The following is a 22356-nucleotide window of genomic DNA, read 5'->3' as shown; positions in this document are numbered from 1 at the left end:
AACCTCTTAACATTGTCAAAGAAATTCAAGTATAAAAGTTAACATTCAAAGGCAAATACAGGTTCCATTACAATAAAGACTTACCTTAAGCCACCTGAGTTACTGAATGAAAACTTCCTGATAGCATGGCTAAGCTGAATACTGCTAGTTCTGATTGGCTATTTCTGACTGAGCGGAGTAATTATGCAGAACAGGGAGGAGGCATTGAGATCGATTATTTTTTCAGAGATTATTTGTCTCATTTTAGGACAGCAAAAGTTTTCATACTTATGTAAAATTTATTGTCTTAAGTTAGATGCTGCAGCTTCAAACAGAGGTTCGGTGTGAGAGTCACTACCAGGTGGAGCAGAAGCGGCGCTTCATCTGTGAAATAGACCGAGCTACGGTGAACCGGTTCAACAGCGAGAGCAGAACCAGCATCTTACATCGCAGCTCGAAGACTTAAATAATTTTGCGGGTTATTTGTTTAGCTTTCTAACCGTCATGTAAATCCGGTGAGTGTAGCTGTGCGCTGCTTCACCTGCTATCTGATCCTCCATATGTCTTTTTTACTGCAGTGAGCCTCGATGTAGCCAAACTCCGTCAAGTATGGCATTGTTTTTATGCCATATTAGATTTGTCGTGTTGATGCATTTTGACGTGCTTCAATTTTCCGCCACAACCCAACTTCCCCATTCATTCAGTGCGTTATAGTTCCACACGACATCGCTTAGGATTTGTTGTTGCGCGTTTGCGCAGTGTGAAGGAAAGAGGAGACCAGCTGCACAGGCAGGCTGCGAAATGAGATGAAGGTGATCAGTTTGTGTGATCGGCAACAAGAGATCTTATGGGCGATCACCGATCAAACACTTTTTCACGGAAATCGGCCGATTATGATCGGGGGTCGATCGATCGGGACACCTCCAATCAAATTGGCGTCCGTAAAAGGATTTGTGAACAAGTTTTTATATATATATATACACACATACACACAGGGGTGAAAGTAGTTTTACATTTTTGGGGGTACTAGGACAAAAATAAATAAATAAAAATTATTTATATATATATATATATATTACAGAAAATAAGTGATTATCAATTAATCAGACTTATTTTCTGATTGATTAATTAATAAACAATGCCGCTCTTGGGAACACTCAGACGTTGTGCATAGTGCACCGTTTCTCAACGGGGGCGGTACCGCCCCCCGGGGTCAGAGGGCAGACTACCGGGACGCTCCGTCTTGCTTCCGAGTTTGCCTGGCCATTTTTCCGAACAGCGAACCATTCCGCCACCCAGTGGTTCTTTTTCAGGTCACTTAGTCTCCTGTACCGCTCAAAAATGCACAATATGTCTATAAACAATTTTAGGATTTTATAAGGAAGTGCTGAGATATACCGTTTTTCACTGTTCAGTGGAACCGATTAGAGTACTCAGAGCAAAACTCAAATGACCCAGCTTTTTCTAGCATGTAAACCACCATCTACACACGATTCTGGGAGCTTCCCCGAAGCGTGAAATGAGTCTCAAAAATAGTTGTGCACTCGTAACCGGATGATACGAGATTAAATAGTCCTGCCAAGACAGAATTTAAGACCTGTGGTGAGCCAAGTGACCCTTTAGATTCCACAATGGCTTCACAGCTGATATGGATTGAATTTGATATAAATTGCTCCTCTTCTGTTGTTGACCAGGAAAATAAAGTAAGAATGCATTTTTAAGAAACACGTAGGCAAATGATGCAAAGACACAAACGTTATACTTGCAAGGTCATTCATTTAATTAGTAACAGTCAAACCTTGTATACCATGACATCATTCCACAGGACACTTATCAATGGAAACAAAAACATAAGCGTTTTACCAGTTTTCAGTTATCCTGCAATGTTTAAGAAACATAAAATCATGATTAAATAAAACAATCTAAAGTCCCCTGAGAATTAACTCATACTCTCTTCATTTATGTTATCAAACTTCTTGAAGGGAGGAAATTTCCAGTGGATTTATAGAATAAATAAATTATCATGAACACAACACGTACTCTATGGAGCAGTGGCGGACATACTAAACAAAGAACCACATTAGGTATCACAGATTTCTCGCTGGAATGTCACAGTTGTGAAAAGTTCAAATCCAATGTACAGTGTAGAGATGAGCTTTTCTTCCATCGTCCAGTCCAGAGGACGCAGCGGCTACGAAACAGAAATGCTACGTGTAAAACAGGAAGTGGGTAAGGGAATTTCAACGAAAATGATTCTTTACTCACATTCTTTTTTTTTTTCTTCAAGATTATCTCTTAACAACAAAAATACATGTTTATGGCATTTGCTGTAGATAATATATTCTACAGCAAACCACAGTGCCCGAAACAAAACCCTTCATTTATAGAGAATTTTCCCACCAAGGACACAGAGTCCTTGTTGGGATGGAAGTTTGAAAAACCCAAAACAAAAGAAGCGATTGTCTGTCGGGAAAACTCTGGCTCGTTTAGCTGATTTGGCTAGCAAAAGGGAGGGTTGGCACGGCGCTAAATCTGATCCCTGAATCGGCTTCCTTCAGGGGACGCGTAATGCTTTTGGGCTGTTTTTGCCTTTCATTAATCAGGATATTGGTTTTCTAAGCAGAAAAAGTGGTTCACGAAAAGAAAATGTACAAAGACGCTCACTCATAACAGACAGGGTGATGGGGAGGGGGAGGCCTAGGAGTGTCCTGGCACTGGCACATCCTGCTGTTGGTGACCAGGAGGCAGAGGTTGGGCGTTTCCTGGTACGACTGGTGCAGGTTCCGCCTCAGCCATCGGGCCTCGGGGCTCTGCAACAGGAAGTGACATTTGTTCAGTCATAGAATTTAGTTTAAATTCTTGGAAACATGGACTTTGTGGCTTCTGGAAAGTGGTTTGTTTGACATAAAGGAGCCAACACGTAATCAAGCACTTTATCCTTGTTTTTAGAGGTGCACCGGTTGATCGGCCAGCCGATCGCTCCCGATTTCCTGAATTTTGGATGATCGGCCGATACTTAATCTGTGAAACTGATCTTATCTACCTCTGCAAAGTTCTGATAATCAGCCATTGACCCGTTTTGCTCTACTGTGAGAGAAGGCTGACTGACGGACCATCCTACCGGGTCACATCTGCACGTCCACAGCTAACAGCTAACAGCAGAGCAAGAACATCAAAGATACAGAGCTACATCAACAGTAGTGTCTTAGACCAGTTAAAGTCCGATGGAAAATTTGATGAGTAAAAACTGCTCTTCGTCAAATTTGAGCTACTGTGTAAGAAACCAATTCTGACTGTTTCTTGCTAAATATTTCCAAATTTCTGGTTCATACGAAACACAGACAAACACCACGAGAAACCGTAGACCTGCTTTAACTGAGTCAGTAGCTTTAAGAGTAAATGTTAAACTCTTTGGGATAAACTGACAGCAATTAAAACTATCTCACACTTACGTTTTGCTTCAGCTTTTAAACTCTGGGCTTTGATCTTTTCCATTTCTTCCATTGCCTGAGCAGAAGAACGAAGGAAACAAACAGCACAGAAAGAAAAGATCTCATTAGAGAATCATTGATGGACAACTTGAATTAAATTCAGATTAATTTAATTAAAACGGTTGTTTAACCTGCCCATCTCTGGTAATATGAGAAAGTCCTAAAATACACTGATAATTCAGAGCTACTTCACCAAAAAAAACTATTTTTTTTCTTTTTTTTGTAGACTCACAACAATAACTCACCTGTTTTAGCCCTGACTTCTGAGTATCTAGTTCTTCCTGTTTTCTTTCTAGCTCCTCCCTCTGTTTCTGCAACTCAGCCGTCTTGGCGTTGATGTCGTCCTCCTCGTTGGCAATTTGCCGCTCGTACTCCCTCAGCTCCTCCTCGGTGTAAGCAGGGTTTTGATCTAAAGTCTGTGAGGGGTGGGCAGAGAAAGTAAAAAATAATAAAAACAAGACAAACATAACAAGTTTGTCACCAATTTTATTCTGTATCAACATGCAACACCATTGGGATTCCTTTTTTTTTAAAATCATGTATTATGATTTTACCAACATATCACAGATCTATGAACATCTCTGGCCAAACTCACTGTGGTTTATTGAATAGAAAACACTACAGAAGGGTGATAATCTGTGATATTCTCGTGCTGAGATGAATCTTTAAAATCTTACCCCCCACTCATCTTTCTCATGGAATTCCACCTTCTTGGTTGCTGCTATGAACTCGCTCATTGACACAAGCCTGTCTTTGTTTGTGTCCACCTGACAAATCAGAGCAGAGAGCAGCTTTAATCACTGTGTTAAGATCAAACAGATGCTTTTACACTAAGAAAATAAAATCTTGGAGATTAGTAATAATCTAAACAATCTAAAACTAATTCATGGTGGAGAGGAATAGTGCTTTGGTTCAATTAAAATGGCAGTATTATGTGTTTTTCAGGCACATTTTATTGCCATTTTGTAGCATAATCAATTAACTTGTTAATTTCAGTTGTTACAAAAATGCTGTACATATCAAATATGACTTAAAATAAATTTTTACTTTGTAATTTAACACCTTGAAATTGGGCGTCTGTCTCTTTAAAAACCTTAAAATCTCCAAGGCGGGACTAGGTTCATCCAGGTGTTTTACACGGCTAAATGGTTGCCCCGGGAGACTGAAGGATTTCTCATGCATGGAAGAATCAATTCAACACTCCAGGGATGTTTTTGATGAGAGAATAACATTATAACAGGATGTGAAGCTAAACAAATCCCGTACATAATACTGTCCCTTTAAAATCTTCAAAACTGAAACAGTCGATTTCAGACTGTCGCACTCTGCTGAGATACAGAGATGACCTCATTACTTAGCGGGCCTAATCAGAGCCAATCAGTGATGCATCAATGACAAACAGGACTCCATGCTGCATACGTTCAGCTGACCTCATTCATGACATGCTCCCTCATCCTCAGCCTCTCTTCCTCCATCTCAACCATGTCGTCCTCCTCGTTCTCAGGGTTGTACACCTTCTCCAGCTTAAACGAAAAATTCAGTTACGCCAAAACCTTAACTAGCGTTTTGAAAATGCAAAGAGACCAAAGCATATTTAGCAACTTTTCAGATAAAATAAATAAGTTGAAAAAATTGGTATTGGGCAAAAATCGGAATCGGTCAGCGGCCAGAAAACTGCAATCGGTGCATCCCTAACATTCACTAACGTACCTCTTTTGTAAAGAGAGCTTCCAGCTCGCTTTCATCAAAGAAGCCGTCGCCATTGCTGTCTGCAACACAGAAGTCAAGAATTAGGAGTAACTATCATCCACAAGAATAATGACAGACTACAGTTTTGATAAATAAGATGCTTGTAAAGTTGTTATTTTACATTCATAGATGGTTGCAGATTCAAGAGAAATACAGCAGAAATACATGAAGACTTGTCCCACTGTTGTGTGCTAGAATACGTTTGGAAACTATGGTTACCGTGCATTTTGAAGAAGGTTTTGGGATCAAAGTCCTCTGGGTCCAAACCGTCTGACTCCTGCCACACCTCTTTCAGCTGGTCTTCACTGCCCTGAACACACACACACATGCATACGCACACACATGGAGCACCAGCTGAAAAATTTTGGGTTTTCCATTTAGAAAACTTCACCCATAGACGTCGTGGCTATGTTAAAGGGGAATAACATTGCTGGATGTTTAGTACTACCAAGTCTGGAGGTTTCCAACAATCCCTTAAATCAGAAAATTTCAGATTTTTCTTCCAGTAGTGGCACGTAAAGACCCTGATGTTGCGATTTCTGATTTTGTGATCATGTCTACATAAGCTAGGAAGAATGAAAGGATACAAAGCAAAAGTAACAGTGTTTTGTTGCTTCCTGAACTGATGGAGCTGGAGGAGCATGGTCCTCTCTGGAAGAGAACGTCCCTCCCTCTGACAAGGCAACGCTTATCGTCTGCACAACAAGTTGATGAAACGTTGCAAAAATGTTTCGAGAATGTGGCGAGTGATGAACAAGCCAACTAAGAGAAACAAGCTTACATTGTGGAACAAGGTGTCTTAATGTGCCACTGGTCTTTGTCAGGTGCAGAAAGCTCAGACTTGGAATGCAGTTAAATAGATTATTATGCCGACTACGCAGTCTGGTAATTTCACACAGACCCCCGTGTGCACTTTTACAAGTTTTTTTTTTTTTTTTTTTTTTTGCATGTGGTTTCGGGAACCGTCGGTCTGATGGGACACCCACCCCCACCTTGTTTCCCCCGCTGTCTGACCACGCTGTCAGACCAAGCTGTCAGACCGTGGGAGGGTTAAAGTGTACTCCGTCTTGTTTGTGGAGCCCGTTTATGTTGCCATCTCCTGATCCCCTATACCAGCGGCCGTAACAGTAGGAATTGTTTTTAAAAATAATGTTTGTTAGTGTTACTAAACTGAGTTTTCGTGTGATCGAGAGGCTAAAATGCATAAAAAATTTTTGTTTCCCCAAAGCTATGTGTGAACTAGGCCTAAGGTATTTTGATGCGCAGAGTCCTGTCGGAACTGCAAAAATTTCAACCATCTGGCTTGAATTGTCGCCTTCAAATGAAACTGAACTTTGGTTCTTTGTGTTTGCTCATGACAGAAGCAGCACTTGGCTGTATCAAACATGTTGCACAACAAGTTTACCTTCACAGCAGAAATGGTTCATTGATAGCAGATTGATTCTTTGCACTTTATGTTGCAAGTACTGTTAAATATTCACGTTCAAAGCGGATGTCTTACAGGGTGGTTAACTTTAGGATGGTTGGCATGCTTCTTCTTCATCTCTTCGTAGTGCTGCTCCTCCTTCTTCCGGTCCTCCTCGCTCATCGTTTTCAAGCGCTCCCTCCTCTCGTGCTCCTTCATCATCTCATAACGCTTGAACTCATCGTGGTGCTCCTTGTCGTAGTTTTCCAGATCCTTTGTTGCCTTAAATATTAAGGAGAAAAAGTAAGTGTTGCATTACTTGAGCTGGGAATCTGTACTAAATACCGTTCTTGTGATTGCCTCAAAGACTGCACATTGCTTTTCAGGTACTGACTAGTTCATCAGAAAAGTCTTATGCAAATAGAGCATATAATAGGAATGCACCGATCCACTTAATTCATTTCTGATACCAATACTGATATGTTTGGTATTGGCCAATACAGATCCTATACTTAAAAATAGTACTGAGCTGACGTAAAATGTTTCTTTTTTTTAATGCAAACATAAATGTACTTAATAATAAATTTAACTCTGCACCAATACAGCGCACTGAAATACACCAAAACCTTCACAAGTTTAGTCAAGCATGTAAAATCAACTTTAATTTGTTCAGTCAGTGTGGTTAGCAATACAGCCCAGGTAAAATAAATAAAGAAACTGACTAAAACTAAAAGGTTGACTACTTTGGCAAAACATGTTAAAAATAAACTGCAGCAAACCTTCTTTCAAATGGTTCAGAAAGTGCAATTAGAAACTGAAAATATAATATAATATAAAATAAAAAAGCATAATGTCATTCAGAACACAAAGCATAGAATTGGACTGAATAGATCTGTCCTTATGAATCAAGCACATTGTCACCAATACCTGATCCAATTTTTCCAATAATGGGACCGATACAGATATTGATATCGGATCGATGAATCATCATCGATCTGATGATCCGGGCTGTTAGATTTTGTAAGGCAGAGTAGGAAGCCTATTCCTATTCAGCAAACAGTGACGTTGGACATTTTTTGTTTGAAAATAAAACTTGGATTGTATGAGTTACCACATTTAATTTGTAACAAATAAAATAATTTTTAAATAAAATTTCTGAAGGCCAGTATATCTTGGGTATATTTCGGTCCGTATGTCACAACTCCATTGTGTTCAGCGCGAACCGTGCGAGCTGCTGAAACAATTCAGACCTCAACTGTCAACTGTGAGGCAACTTCCTCATCATTCTTAACATACAGGAAACCAATTGCTCTCTAAAAAAAACTAATTATTTTACTTTTAGAAAGCCCTTCCTCTCCAAATATAGTTTCAATTAGCTACATTTAAGATTAGTGAAAGACAAAGCAGGCGCCAGTGCCAGCACAGGACTCATTCTTGTTTTGACACCTGTAGCTCTTTGCTGGGCCAACAATACCACTTACAGTTAACAATATCGATTAAATCGCACGTTTTTTTTGTCTAGTTTTTTGTCCAAATATCTTAGTACACTTAAAATAAGACAAAACTAACTTACAAGTAACATTACAGCAAGAAATAGGAGCTTGTTTTAAGTCAATAATCCCTTAATATTGATTTTTTTAAAATAGTACTAGTTTCACTCGCAGATTATTTTGCTTATAACATGGGAAAATGTCTTGTTACAAGTGAAACAATCTGCCAATGGAAATAATACTTTTTCCGTAAATATAAAGAAATTTTTAACTTAAAACAAGCTCCCATTTCCTGCAGAAAAGTTACTTTTAAGTTAGTTTTATCTTACTTCATGTGTGATAAAATATTTGCAAAAGAAAGTGAACTAAAAATACTTGGTAAGATTTTGTGTTTTTGCTGTGCAGATGTGGTGACAGTCTATAAAAGTCGCTCTACAAGTTACTCTAGTGATATTACTGGACTGCAATATGTGTGTTTTCTCATTTATGTTACCTATTTAGGAATTTTTCTGGAGTATTCACTAACCTTCCGAGAATTGGTGATGGTTAGGTTTAGGAATACACTGGTTTACAGAGTTACTCAAATGAACGGGAGTCAATTCGAAGTCCTAATGTGGGTAGAAATGTAAACTTGTATGTGTGTACCGATTGGATGAGGCGATCCAGGTCCTCCACCTCAAAAGTGTGTGGGTTCATGTGGTTGAGGTGCTCAAACTGCTTCAGCAGGGCCTGGTGGTCCAGTGTGTTCCCTGGAAAGAGAACATTCAAAAGAAAAGTAAAATAAACAGAAAAAACAACAATTACCGTGTGTCTTAAGTTGTAAGCTTCAACTTCAATCAACTATTTCTGATCTTTACACATAATTCAGTAAAGGAATAATGAATAATCCTAAAACAATTAAAGCCACTTTATGTAACTTTTTTTTTTTTTTTTTAAAGATTTTTTTTTTTTTTTTTTTACATACTCGCTATGAGACAGATATTCTATGAAAAGATCGATCTCCTCCACCTCCTCCCTGAGCTACTATTGTCATCTGAAGAAATGCACCGCTGCCGACCTAAAACAACCAGTCAGAGCCAGGGCGCTGTAAATCAACCCCATGTACTCGATGCTAAACATGCTAATGGCGGCGAACCAACTTACCATTACAGGAAATCCATTTATCCGCCGTCATCGGTGGCCATGCTAACTAGCCTTAGCATTCACAACAACCTCTGCTAGCTGCAACTTGCTCTCTGCTGGCACTGTAGCACCTAAGACCCGCCTCCTGGCTCTGAGTGGTTATTTCTAGGTAGAACCGGGAGCACTGGGAGAAGGCAGAGGAGCTCAATTCTTTTATTCACCGATTACCTGTTTCGTGCAAAACTGTCATGACATAGTAACAGTTTCAACAACTGTGTAAAATTTTTTATATATTTATAAAAGTTACATACTGCAGCTTTAAGCCGGGTTTTTCTTTCTGAGCCACGCAAAAGTGTCCAGCTGTCTAAAAAAACTTTAGAAAACACCAAAAAGAAGTGAGGCTAAAACTTTTGCAAGGCTCTCGAGAGCTAAAATCTCGAGTCACAGCTTGCATTTGATGATGAACAAACCTCTGACTTGGATTGCAAAACACGTGCAATTTCAAGAAGCCCAGAAGCGTCACTAAGCCCAGGCAGTGAGTGACGCAGCACTAACTGCCACCCTGTCCCTTCACTCACCGTTCCCCTCCCGGAGGTTGTGTTTGGCTTTGATTAGCAACCGCAGCCGGTTCATCTCCTCCCTCTTCAGCTCGTCCAGCTTGCTTCGGAAATTGTGTTGAACAAAGTCCAGCTCTTTGGAGAGCTTGCCTTGCTGCGAGCAAAGAGTCCACACGGCAAAGTTTAAATTCGAGAGCGCAGTGCAAATAAACTGATTGCTAATGTTCAGTTAAGGGGAGATTTTGTAAGGGAGCGTGCACCTTGATGTCATCCATGTTGGCGTTTTTCAGCTTTTCTCTGAAGTGGGGGTCTTTCTCCAGGTACTCGATGACTTCCCTGAGGTAGCGGTCGTAGTGCAGACCGGTGTCCTGACAAACAGTAGATGACTCACGTTTATTTGGAAACCCAACGTTAATTAGGGCCATTATAAAAATATTTTCTTGGTCATTTACCACCCACTAATGACTGCTAAAAGCTTTTTTTGCTGTCGTTTGTTTTTCCATCAGCCTTTTTCCCCTCACAGTTAAGTGTAATTTACATCTCTCTGACAGTGGAAACCAGGACCGGATCAACAAGGATGAGGGCCCCAGGGCTGGAGCCAGTTTTGGTGCCATATCCACTAAGGAAAATGTATTCACCAATGCAAATTACAGTACAAATAGTGCACTAATTAATGAACTGAAAAAAAATTACAGTACATTACAGCACATAATCCTACACATCAGCAGGTATGAACTGATGCATGGTAGGTTTAGGAAATAAATAAAATAAATCAATTAATCAATTAAAAATTTGTCATGGCGACAGACCTAGGTAGGTTTAACACATCCTCTAGACAATAACACCTCGTTGTTTAGAAAGAAATCGACTACGACTTCAGAATTTTTTTAAATACTTGAATATTTTCTGTATTCATAAAAAATCCTAAGATAGCGCACAACTCGCATGATTTGGGTCTATGAGTTTTATATAAGGTGCAATGTTTGCATTCATTAAAAATAAAATAAAATTTTTAACCCAACCCCCCCAAAAGAAATATATAAAAAATTGTTGCCCTGGGCAACTGCCCTTCCTACAGTCAACCTGTGTGTGAGGTGAAATTTACTGTAAAAACCTCTTATCAAACAGCCTATCCCTGCATTTGTCAAAATGCTGTGGACTCACGGCACTCTGCGGTGGCTCCAGCTGCTCCACCTCTGGCTTGTCTTTGGCCTTCTCCACACTGATAGGCACTGAATGGATGCACAACCACAAACTGAGCAGCACCAGCCCGCAGCGGGCCAATGCTCTTCTCCTCACCATCTAGTTGGAAAAAAAAAAAGCAGAAAGAAATGAGAGTAGTGGTGGTACTTTAGTTAGGAAGCCTTTTATGCAATTTCTTGGGATTTTATGTTATAGACCAACACAAAGTATATGCAGTTTTCAAAATGTTTTAAGTGTCGTATATCTTTCTATCCATCCCTCTGACACCTCTAGATAAAACATACTGTAACCAAACCTTTCACAAGTCACGTGGTTAGTAAATGGAGTCCAGCTGTGTGTAATTTTATCTCAGTATAAACACAGCTGTTCAGTGAACGTTCCTCAGAGGTTTGTTGGAGAACATTAGACACAAACCAACACCATGAAATACAAACAACATGGCAAACAGGTCAGAGAGAAAGTTTCGGTGAAATTTGAAGGATTAGGTTACGAAACCATGAGAAGAGAAGAAAAGATCATTTCTGTTGAATGAAAGAGCATTAAGTTTTACCACAGTAGGACAACAACTCAGCCAGAGATGCACTGAAAGCATTTCGATGAAAGCAAAAATTGTGTCAGAATGGCCCAGTCAAAGCCCCCAGAACAAAAAATCTTGCTGTGACATGACGGTTCACAAAGGAAGAAATTTCAGTTTCTAGCTATGCAATGCACTCAGACACATACCCAAAATTCCTAGTACTACAAAATTTTCACTGAAGGCTAATCGACAGAAATGTAGCCAGCATTTTACACTTTATTTGTAAATCATTGAAAAAAAAAAAACAAAAAAAATATTTTCCACAATAGTATACTACTTTATGTCGTTTGATCAACATAAAATCTATTGAGGTTTGTGGCCGAAACACAAGAAAATGTTCAAAAAAATCTGAATTATTTTACGACACCTAATCATTGATAATTAGGAAAAGGCTAATTCACTTAGAGATGAAATGGGGGATCACGTTATTCAAGTTGGTGTTAATCTTAAAACTCTGCCAAAAGAAAGGCAAGCAACACACGTGACTGCTGGATAAAGACACAACAAGCTTATTTTTTGAAACGGTCGAAACATTTTACTAACATTAAGGGTAGTAGATATGTGACTAAACACGGTGTTAAACTAGCAGGTTATTTATTAGAATCATGTAGCGATGGTGGATGCTAATTCATATCACGCAAAATGTAAAGCTATCAAACAAGCCGAAATTGTTAACTGATAAATTACCTTTGTGTCAAGTCAGACTTACTTGTCAAACACTCGTTACTTGTAGTTCCTCTTCTTATTCCTCACCGAGCTTCCACCGTTAAGTGCTCTTCGCACAGTCTGAGATTCATCGGAGCTTGTTGACAGCCGTCATCTACCTACCACCAATACAAGCCTCAGGTAGCCACAACCTAAACAAAAGAGGTAGCCGTTTACCATGGTAACGCCCCGCCCCCGCGCGCTCCCATTGGACGGAGAAAAGTCAACTTTCTTTGGAAAACTGTCGCGTTGGAAGCTGATTGGATGTCGTCCCTGCCACTCAAAGGGTCTCGAACTCTAACGGTGAGTTGAGACAAGCTGTACGTGGCGTTTCAGGCAACCCCAGCCGGAAGCGGGCGGCATCTGCGAGAAAGCTCTTCATTCAGAAGTTACATTTTCATGATACGGTTTTATAATTGGTGTGTTTTCATTTGATGCAGTGCCTGAGTGGCTGACAAGAAAAAAAAGAAAGAAAAGAAGATTGTATATTTTAGTGCGAACAATTTTCATAGTTGTGAAAAATTCAGGCTTGCTGCCTGCACCTGCTACAGCTCCTCTACCTGTAGGCTGAATTATTTAAAATTAAGCCTTCCACAAAAAATGTGTGTAGGGGGAGGAATTATTGGGCTACACATGAATATATAACAGGCTACCAATATTTTATTTGTTAAAAATGACTATAGAAAGAGAATACAGTAGCCAAATGGAAAAATATATAAAGTATCCACAATCGTTTTATGGTTTTATTTATGCTTTTTTTAAATTGTATTAATGACACTGAAAATGTGTATTATCATTTATTGTTATTTATCATTTGACCACTCTGTGAAGTTTTTAATGTCGAAAATGCAGCTCACTACCCAGGCTGGCATCCCATTGGGAGGCATTAGTAGGTTTATGAAAATAAATATCGCTAAGTTCATTTACATAGCACGTTTCAGCAAGTTCTTTAACATACATGAAAACATAAATCAAACTAAAACACTACCTTGCAGTGGCATAATAAAGGAAAGTAATGAAAAGATGGAATACAGACTAACATTGACAGAGTTCCAGTAAATGTTAATTGAAGGGAACTCTAAGCAAATTGTGTTTTTGCCTTGATTTAAGAAGAACTCAGGGTTTCAGCAGTTTTGCATTTTTTCTGTAAGTTTGTTAGAAGAGCATAAAAAGTGAATCCGACTTGTCTATGTTTGGTTGTAATGGGGATGCAGAGCAGACAAGGACCAGAAAACATGACTGATCAGAAAGGTTGATGTTACAGCAGATCGTTACAGGGATTCATTGAGGGATTTTTATAAAACAGCAATAGTGTTTTAAAGTCTATTCTCTGAGCTACAGGAAGCTAGTGTAAGGTTATGTGCTCTATCTTCCTATTGCTGCAGATGCTCATTAACTTCTTAGGCAGATTTTTAAATACACTAACTACAAATATATTTAAATAAGTTAGATTTCTCCTTTTGTTGATTTACATGTTCATCAGTTTTAATGTGATACATATACATGCCTTGTATATTTTAAGGGAGCTTGACACTGTCCACTTCGGTCCACACGGTGGCGCGGTTTGACCGTCTCTTGGAAGCGACGTCAACAAACTTCGCAAAACTTTGTCATGTGTATTTTACCGAAAATGACCCTTTACGGTGCATTTTTTTCTGCATATACGCATGCACCTTTTCTCCCAGTTTATCAGACCAAAAGGATTTTTTCCTCGGATTTCCATATTTGTTCGCTGTGCATAAGCAAACACGGAAATGTTTTAAAATGAATGTCATATTGTACACTTTAATTTTTTACCTCCTTAAGCTTTAATCCCAAATATAGGTGCATCTCAAAAACTTAGAAACCGTTCAATATTTTTTGCCAGTCATTTCAGAAAGTGACACTCTAATAAATTTATGACACAAAGGCTGGAATATGTCAGGGCTTTTATGATTATGATTTACAGATAATAAAAACTAAAAACTCAGTGTCTCAAAAAATTTTATATTGAGAAAATGTTAAATATTGAAAATTCCTGGTGTCGCACCCTATTCAGCTAATTAACTGTTTCGCCTCTGAATGGTGCCTCAGTCTGAATGGGAGAGATATTCAATCGTGAGAACTAATTGTACAAATGTTCAGAAAGCAGTCACTGACACTCTTCACATGTAGGTTAAGCCACAAAAAATAATTGCAAAAGAAGCTGGTTGTTAAAACAATGCTGTATCTAAGTATGTTTATTGAAAGTTGAGTGGAAGGAAAAATTGAGGTAGGAAAAGGTGTATCAGGAACACAGATTACCGCAGACTGGAGAGGATTGTCAAGCTTCACAAGAAGTCGGCTGAATTAAAAACAATAACAATACATGTTATTAATAGGCACATTTCTTGGCACTCAAGGCCACTTTGTGTCATCCAACATAGAAACAGGCATTACCATTATAAGACTCAATAAAAATGACTACAAAAACAGAATCATTTTTACTGAGTCTTATAATGGTAGTGCCTGTTTCTATGTTTGATGACGCAAGGTGGCCTTGAGTGCCAAGAAATGTGCCAGTCCACCTGCTGGTTTTGGTCCGCTGGGTTTTCTGAAGTTCACAGTCAACGTAGATTTCCACCAGTCATGTTTTCTTCCGCTGACAAACTTTATGGAGATGCTGATTTAATTTTCCAGCAGGACTTGCCACCTGTACAAACTGCTAGAGGTTCCAAAAACTGCTTCAGTTTCCATGGTGTTATGTTGGTTTATCGACCAGCGAACTGACCTAAACAAATCTATGAAGTACTGTCAAGAGGAAGCTACCTGAGCTTCCATTACAGCTTGAGGTTAAGCTTGTGCTCAAATAAAACGTCTCAGTGTAACATCAACTGAAGGTGTGCGTCTGTCTGGTGTGTGTTTGGTTAAAACATGCTTATTCTTCATTCAGCGAAGGAACTAGAGGTGGGTAGAGTTGTCAAAAATTTGATTCAAATTAGAGTAACATTCTTCAACAGTAAAAGTAATAAATGCGGTGCAGTAAAGTGCAGAAGCATTTTTTAAAGTTATTAAAAGCAAGGTAATTTGCTATTCGTCTAATGGCCGTTTTCTTCAACACGTACAATTTCCAACCGATGCACTGCCTTCCTTTGTCCATGGAGTGGCGCTGTTTCTCCATGTAACTTGTTAGAGCAGAGACGCCGCTTTCCACACTTCTATCCAAAAGTCGGTCGACTCCGCCGACCAACTCAACAGGAACTGACGTCTCCTTTGTGCAAGTGGATGGAAAAATGCAGGCTGCAGGAAAAATGGCTCCAAACACCGGACCGCTGAAAGGTGAGAAACAAACCTTTTCGCACAGCACGTCTTTTAAGAAAAGTTCAGTTTTGTAGATGCGTTATGTTAGCGGTTGTACCGTCGTCGTATGTGCCCGCTTCCCGTTTGAGGAAAGCCTGCATTTGTTCCCTGTTGTGGTTAGTTGGCGAGAACAAGCTGGCAGTTGTCTTGAGTACTTTTAAATTATTAAACCGTTGGCACTTAGAGCTGGAAAGAGTGTTTCTAGCGTTTGTTTGGGTGAAGTCAGTGGCGTTTGTGTAAACATGGGGTTTGGTGCTACTGGTTCAGTTGGTTTAGCAGCTAAGTTAGCCTCAAAAGATCTCCTAAAGTTGGAGTTTCACTAAAGCGGCTACCAAAAGTAGCGAAAAGTGGCTATCTCAGCTAGGTTACTAAGTTCGGCTTTTGGCAATTGTTGAAGTTGCGTCATGCTAACAGCAACCTAGCTCTGATTTGAAAGAAGTCAGCCGAGCAAAAATACCAAACAAAGGTGACATAATGCCAATATAAAACCATAGTTTATGTCAAGTGACAGAGTAGCGAAGCAACTGACCTAAGAATGTGCTTTGAGTTCGTATTCTGCAACTGTATTTGATGACAAACGTATCTTAAACTGATTGTATCTGTTATTTTTCTCGATAATACATCACGTGTTTCCGTTAAACGCAGCTGTAGCGCAAACTTAAGTAAGGTGGTTGACATAAAGAACTTTTTCCATTTATTTATGCACTTATTATGAAAAGAAAATGGTAAGTATAGAGTTTGTAATATTTAGCTGCAGTTTATTGACTCAAACATTAGATTGTGTCATTAAATGTTGCATGACTTGGTTACATATTTTCCTCTTTAAAAATCTTAAAAAGGCTGCACTTTGATCAGCTGCACCGTATAGTGCTAAGCGCTGCAATTTTTTTCCCCTCATAGCCTCAGGAAACAAAATATTACATTTAGGTCTAAATTTAAGGTGAGAGTACAAGTGTATGCTCCATTTAAACCCTATTGACTCATAACTGTAAAAACAACAGCAGATTTGGGGTTTTAAATGTATTTTCTGTTTTATTTTTAACAATTGTGTGACTTGTCCACACATTAACCTAACACACAGAACAAACTATGTAGCTTTATGGGAGGATGTCCTATCAAGAGTAAACACTGCATTTATTGTTTCATTAAGCAAGACTTTTAAAAAAATTACTCAGAGCTTTTGATTGACTTTAGAATACCAGGAAAACATTTTATTAACACAATGTCTCTGCGGTGCTGGTTACTGTTATCAGGATGCGCTGTGGTGTTAAAATGTTACGATTTCAAGGACGCTGTAAATTTCCCTCCTTTCAGAAAGATTCCTGAAAATGGCACCTCAAAATCAAAAGCTTGTTCCTGTTGTATTCAAAATTAGTAAACCTTGCAATAGCGACAATACTAGTAAATATAGTGACAAAAATATCACTTGCAAAATATTTCAGTTTTATTCTTTCATCTCGTACTTATTTGTGCGTCTGTCACTTTGTGACCTTTATGCATTTTGGGCAATGTCATTTCTGTCTGCTGTGAGCAGTAACATGTAAAAAAAAAATCCTTATTCATAACACTTGAAATATATTAGCCAACAATAACTGCACTCAACAGAGTCATTGCAATATTGGTATTAAGCCTGTTGCAATAAGAAATAACTCAATGAAACTAAATTAAAACAAGCTTTATGATCTCTTTCTTTTGACGAAAGTTTTCAATCTATTGCTATTGGTCTCGATCTTTATTTTTTAAGTGCAGTTTTCTTTACAGAGACTTCAGTATTCATTTAGTTTGAAATATTTTGGATATTTCAAGTATCTCCCAGTTCCAATGTTAAAAAGTTCATCAGAAATTAAAGTTTATTGATCTTTGAGGGGGTGTGCTCACATTATTATACCTTTGCTGTTATATTACCGTACTTGAAAATGGTCTCAAAAGGACAATATTATCTTTTTAACACAATAAACTTCTGGGACAATTAATCGCCCAGCAAAATTTGTTATTGTAACATATCTAATTGGTCTTTGCAATATATTATGTAGCCTTATTATAGTGCAATGATTGAAGCTTTCTGGCTGATCACCAATTTCTTAAAAAGTCTGACCTGCCAAAATTTTGTTTTCTTTTTTTTTTTTTTTTTTACATTTATAAATATAGCAACAAATTGGCGAAGGTGGTAACAGTTTTGGGGACTTTTGTAAACGACACATGTGCAGATGTGACCTGGTGGGTGAAGGTGGGCGGGTCTGTCAGTCAGCCCTCTATCATGGCAGAACAAAAGAGGACACTGGCTGACTTTCAGAGCTGTGTGGGGGAAGATAAGCTTGGTGGATAAGATCGGTTTCACATGCAAGTATTGGGCGAACGCTTATCTCCCGAAACTAAGGAAATCAGATCCGATTTATCGGTTCACCGCCAACTGCACTGAAACTCAGCTCAACTCACTTCCACTGCACTTACAAAGTATAGACAAAGTATGCCGTTTAAGAATACTGCTGATGTAATAAATCATTGTTGCAATCTGAGAAATGCCTAGTCTGAGATTTTAGTGTTAGTATTTGCACTTTTTGAACATACTCTGTAAAAGGTTACTTTTTTTTTATTGGCCAAATAAGATTAAAGAAATACCACTGACACTTTCTGTTAGTAACACTGTCTCTCTTATTTTGTAATGAATTAGCTTCCAGCCTTATTCGGGAAGTTTTGCTGGACAGCTTCATGGTTCGAGGGGTTTTTGGCACATTTGAATTTCTGTCCTAAAAGTGGCAAAACTGGTATAATAACAAGTGATGCTGTGATCCTACAATGCAGAACTAACCACAGTCACCTAATGTTTATGAAGTTTAGTCACAGGCAAAATTTCACTTGTTTACATTTTATGTAAGGTGTCTGTTTTGTTTTGCTAGAATATGCTTTTTTTACTGTATACAAATAGTGGCACACGGATTACATGTCAGGATACAAGAAATCCACAGAAAACCATTAGTGAGAACATGGTCCAAAAATGACAATCCGTATTGATTTTCCTGAGCTGTGTTGCTATAAAACTCTTGATCAAACCTAATAGATGCAGCCACATTGCCACAACCTGCTGGGGTTCACACAGCTGATAAGACAAGCCTGGGCCATGACTCTTAACGTAATGCTAACATAAGGAAAAAGAAGGGAGAGAGAGAGAGGGGAGGTTGAGCTTTTCAGCATGCCAAATTCCTCAGCTGCACAATAGCGTTGGGCGAGCCCCGAGTCCCGGCCGGCACAGTCTGCCTTCTCCACCACAACGGGAGGGGAGGCTCAGGAGAGGCCCGCGATGCCTGGGGAGAGGAGGAACTCGCTCAACCCCTGCGCCGCAATCGCTCGATGAATGGTTGCTTTGAGGACGCTGCTGTGTCATCCAGCACCAACATGCCATACGAAAAAAAGTTATGTTTGGATTGTTATCGCTAGGGTTGTAAATATGTGAGCCTTCTTTTGTAGCATGAAACAGAGTACTTTTCTACACTTTATGAAAGAAGGCGTTGCTAAATAATGGAGAAAATATGAGCAGGTTTAGTAGTAATAAAAATAAACTTGTAGATTTGTGAATTAACTATTGAGTTCCTGATTAACAGGCTTATCATTGTTTAGTCATTTATAGTATACAGGCACTCCCAGGTTTAATATGTACCTTGTGGCAAAACGGTAAACCTGAATAAAGAAGTGTTTATCATGACGTACCTTCCTGTATGAATACAAGGGTTACTGATTTGAGAGGTCTGACCCACGTGATGCCCCGGATTTTATAAGCAGGCTGGCCGAGCAGCATATGTGGCCATTTACAGTCAGTCAATACGCAATTAAAATGCGCTTAGAGCAACAAAGCATTGATGATTTATAAAGGCTTACAATAACTTAGAAGCTCACTTTAAGTCATTGTTCCGCAATGAAAATGGAACCAAGAACCTCGTCTTCCGTTAGATCAGTTAGCGCCTTTGCACAATAGTTGAACCGCTAAGATGGTTTCAGTGCAGGCAGCTGGGGTTGTGGAATTAAAGGGGCGTGACTTAACACCACAGAATTCACTTGGAACAGAATGAATGTGTATTAGATTTCCTTGATATCTGTGTGTAGCGATCCTCCCGAAGGTTGTTCAAAAACATGTAGTGTTTTTTGTGCGCCATCCTCGACCATGTTTTTTTTTTATATCAGATTCTGCTGAATAATGTTTATCTCTGATCAGACGAACTCATGAGAATGATCTGGTGGCTTGGACATGGTTTCCTTTTTGAGTCGTATCGATTGCCACACTTGTTTGTTCACTTGTTTGTTTTTCTTGACTTACACTGACATTGGTGGCTTAACCTTAAGGCCCCATTTCATGTCGGATAAGTGTGGATTATGCAATGAAAGTATCTTATGAAAGAACCTTGAGATGCATGTAGGACTTGATTGACCAGTCCTGGACAATCAGAAATTCAGTAAGAACATGGGTCGTACTAACAACACTCTTTGGTGTTGATGTTGTTGTTGAAGGAAGCAGACTTAAAATTATTATTATAATTATTATTCTTTTAATCAGTGATGTCTAAAACGGTGCGCTGTTTAAAGAACTGTTTTATACAGGGTGTTCACATATCCTTAAGAAGTCTTAAATTTATATATCTAAACTCTAAGCCCTTAAAATGTCTCATTTGTTGAAAGAAATGGAAGTTGGCTTTAAATACATTAAGGTGTTAATCACATGCCATTTTGTCATGGCAGCACTATTTGATCCTGTATATGTAATTTTTTTTTCTTGGAGGACTCTTCTGTCGGATCAAAGCTTGAGCAAGAAATACTGCTGACACCTGTAGGTGGAAGTTAGCGCTCGCTTAAACCCAATGTTCTTGGCCATTTTTGTGGAAAATTTTCAATAAACTCACAGTGAAGCATTAGCATGAAAATAGACCAAGATTTGTTGATTTTGCGCAAGTTTCTGCTATTGTGAAAAATCGGAGGGACTATATAATTTGCAGAGTGAAATCACTATCAAAAAATTAGTTTTACAAATGGTGTTGATTGCATATCTACTACAAAATTTTGACTGCTGCATATCTGGGTAGGAGTTTGGCGTGGCTGGTTATTAGATCTTCTATTTCCTTTTTCTTGTTTTAAAAAAGTTTTGCCATTTTTTTTAAAGTGTCATTTATTTCTTCTCTTTTTTTATTTTTAGGTGTTTAAATCTCCGCACGGCAACCCTTAAGGCCACACTGACTTGAAAGCCGTCATACTCATGGCTCCCTCCACTTGACAGAATGGCCCAGACACATAATTCTAATGGGTTCAAGATGGATGTCCCCAAGCCAAAGGGGGCTGTGGGTAAGGAGGAAGCCCTCCGCATGGAAGAAGAGGCAATGGCTAAACTGAAACGGGATAAGAGACATACGGTTTCAGTTTTAACTCCCTCATCTTCCTCCAAACCTTCAAAGTTCTCCACGACTACTGCTGCTCCTCAGCCTTTTCCTTCTGCGAATGTACTTGACAAGGACCTCATCGACTTCCCAGAAACTAAGAAGCAAGCAGAGGGGGACAAGTTCAGGGATATTGATGTTGACAAGCTGACTAACGCGGAGCTTGAAAAGCTCCTACTGGATGACAACTTTGGCGTCAACAGCAAAACGTCTCCCCCCGCTGCGCTGCTGGGCTTCAACCTCAGTGCCTCTTACCCTGGAGGGAATCCCTGTAGCTCCTCTCCTTTCCAGAGTAGTCAGTGGACATCAGTTATGGCCAGCCAGTCTAACTCTAGTGTGAGCACTCCAACCCATCAACCCAGTCCGCTCTTCCCCTCGGCTCCCTTTCCCAAACCAGGCACGTTTCAAAATGGCTTCACTCCACCCATGTCATCCTTCATGGCTCTTCCGCCTCAGCAGCCATCCTTCATGACGTTGCCTCCCATCCAGGCTCCTGCAGCCATGGTCTTTTCAAAACCAACAGTGGACCCAGAAATGGCAAAACTGTTTGACAAGATTGCAAGCACCTCGGAATACTTGAAGAACGGCAGATCCACCGGCATCGACTTGGCCTCTTTGGCACCCAACCCCCCGCCTCAACAGGCAGCGGTCACAGAGTCTTCTCACGTCGCCCACTTTGAGTGGCTGGATCTGGACCCGCTCACAAAATGTAAAGCTGAGAACGAGCAAGCATCCATGGCATCGGAAAGCGACGCTCAGGCTGTACAGGGAGTTTCCGCTGGGGACCCTTGGGATGCCGTGCTCGAAACGGAAGGGAACAATTCCGGTGGCAGAGGCAGCCCCAGTTTGGAGGGGAAAGTTTCACAGTCGGTCCGCTCACAGCACAGGAGAGCTTCAACAGGGGCACCTGTTGCTAGGAGCCACTCGCTCAATATCCCTGGGACGTCTTCCCAGCAGAAAGCAAGTAGTCAGGTAAGGGCACACAAGGCTAATTTATAGCCAATCAACTTTAGCTATTTGTAATTTTGACAGACACATAAACCCTAGCAGGCTTTGTGGGCGAAACCCTGGTCTTCCAGTTGTAGAGTTAAATGTTCTTCACAAAATGAAAGTTTAGTCAAACTTACATTACTATGCTATTATCAATATATTACTTGAAAATGGTCTCAATATTATTGTTAATCACAGTAATAACTGGGACAATTTATTGTCCAGCAAATGTGTTATTGTGGCAGGCCTACATGCAAGTGCTCCAGCACCTGCTGTTGTAATTGCTGATGTTGCAAGAGTGTATGTACACCCATGCTAAAATGCCAGACTTATGTTTTGTGAAATATGATCAA

The 22356-nt window shown here is 39.6% G+C and overlaps 2 protein-coding genes and 1 long non-coding RNA gene across 4 annotated transcripts in view; 1 reads left to right on the top strand and 2 right to left on the bottom strand.

Moving 5' to 3' along the window:
* Positions 1 to 1735: 1735 nt before the first annotated feature.
* On the bottom strand, positions 1736 to 12430 carry LOC103465707 (nucleobindin-2). 2 transcript variants are annotated; one of them, XM_008410782.1, is made up of 14 exons: positions 12283 to 12430; positions 10958 to 11095; positions 10054 to 10161; positions 9815 to 9947; positions 8760 to 8863; positions 6721 to 6906; positions 5439 to 5529; positions 5181 to 5239; positions 4901 to 4993; positions 4148 to 4237; positions 3716 to 3886; positions 3432 to 3486; positions 2644 to 2789; positions 1736 to 2170 (listed from the first exon to the last, which is right to left on the bottom strand). In XM_008410782.1, the coding sequence occupies exons 2-13, from the start codon at positions 11093 to 11095 to the stop codon at positions 2677 to 2679; spliced, it is 1341 nt and encodes a 446-aa protein (XP_008409004.1). In that variant the 5' UTR covers positions 12283 to 12430; the 3' UTR covers positions 1736 to 2170; positions 2644 to 2676. The 2 variants fall into 2 exon arrangements, with proteins under 2 accessions (XP_008409004.1, XP_008409003.1); XM_008410781.1 differs by having other exon boundaries at positions 1736 to 2789.
* A 2849-nt stretch (positions 12431 to 15279) lies between these two features.
* Positions 15280 to 16141, bottom strand: LOC103465709 (uncharacterized). The gene is made up of 2 exons (XR_533833.2): positions 15655 to 16141; positions 15280 to 15568 (listed from the first exon to the last, which is right to left on the bottom strand). It is a non-coding gene; the product is annotated as an uncharacterized LOC103465709 (long non-coding RNA).
* The window catches only part of pik3c2a (phosphatidylinositol-4-phosphate 3-kinase, catalytic subunit type 2 alpha), a 49140-nt gene continuing 42272 nt past the window's right edge, over positions 15489 to 22356 (top strand). Inside the window, exons 1-2 of the mRNA XM_008410783.2 lie at positions 15489 to 15575; positions 20776 to 21985. Coding sequence (XP_008409005.1) covers positions 20858 to 21985 — 1128 coding nt within the window. The 5' untranslated portion in view covers positions 15489 to 15575; positions 20776 to 20857. The remainder of the gene's footprint in view (positions 15576 to 20775; positions 21986 to 22356) is intronic.

This window comes from Poecilia reticulata, linkage group LG6 (assembly GCF_000633615.1).
Source record: "Poecilia reticulata strain Guanapo linkage group LG6, Guppy_female_1.0+MT, whole genome shotgun sequence".
Classification (NCBI taxonomy): Eukaryota; Metazoa; Chordata; class Actinopteri; order Cyprinodontiformes; family Poeciliidae; genus Poecilia; species Poecilia reticulata.
Note: the sequence above shows the minus strand (reverse complement) of the source record. Positions and strands in the feature narration are given on the sequence as shown.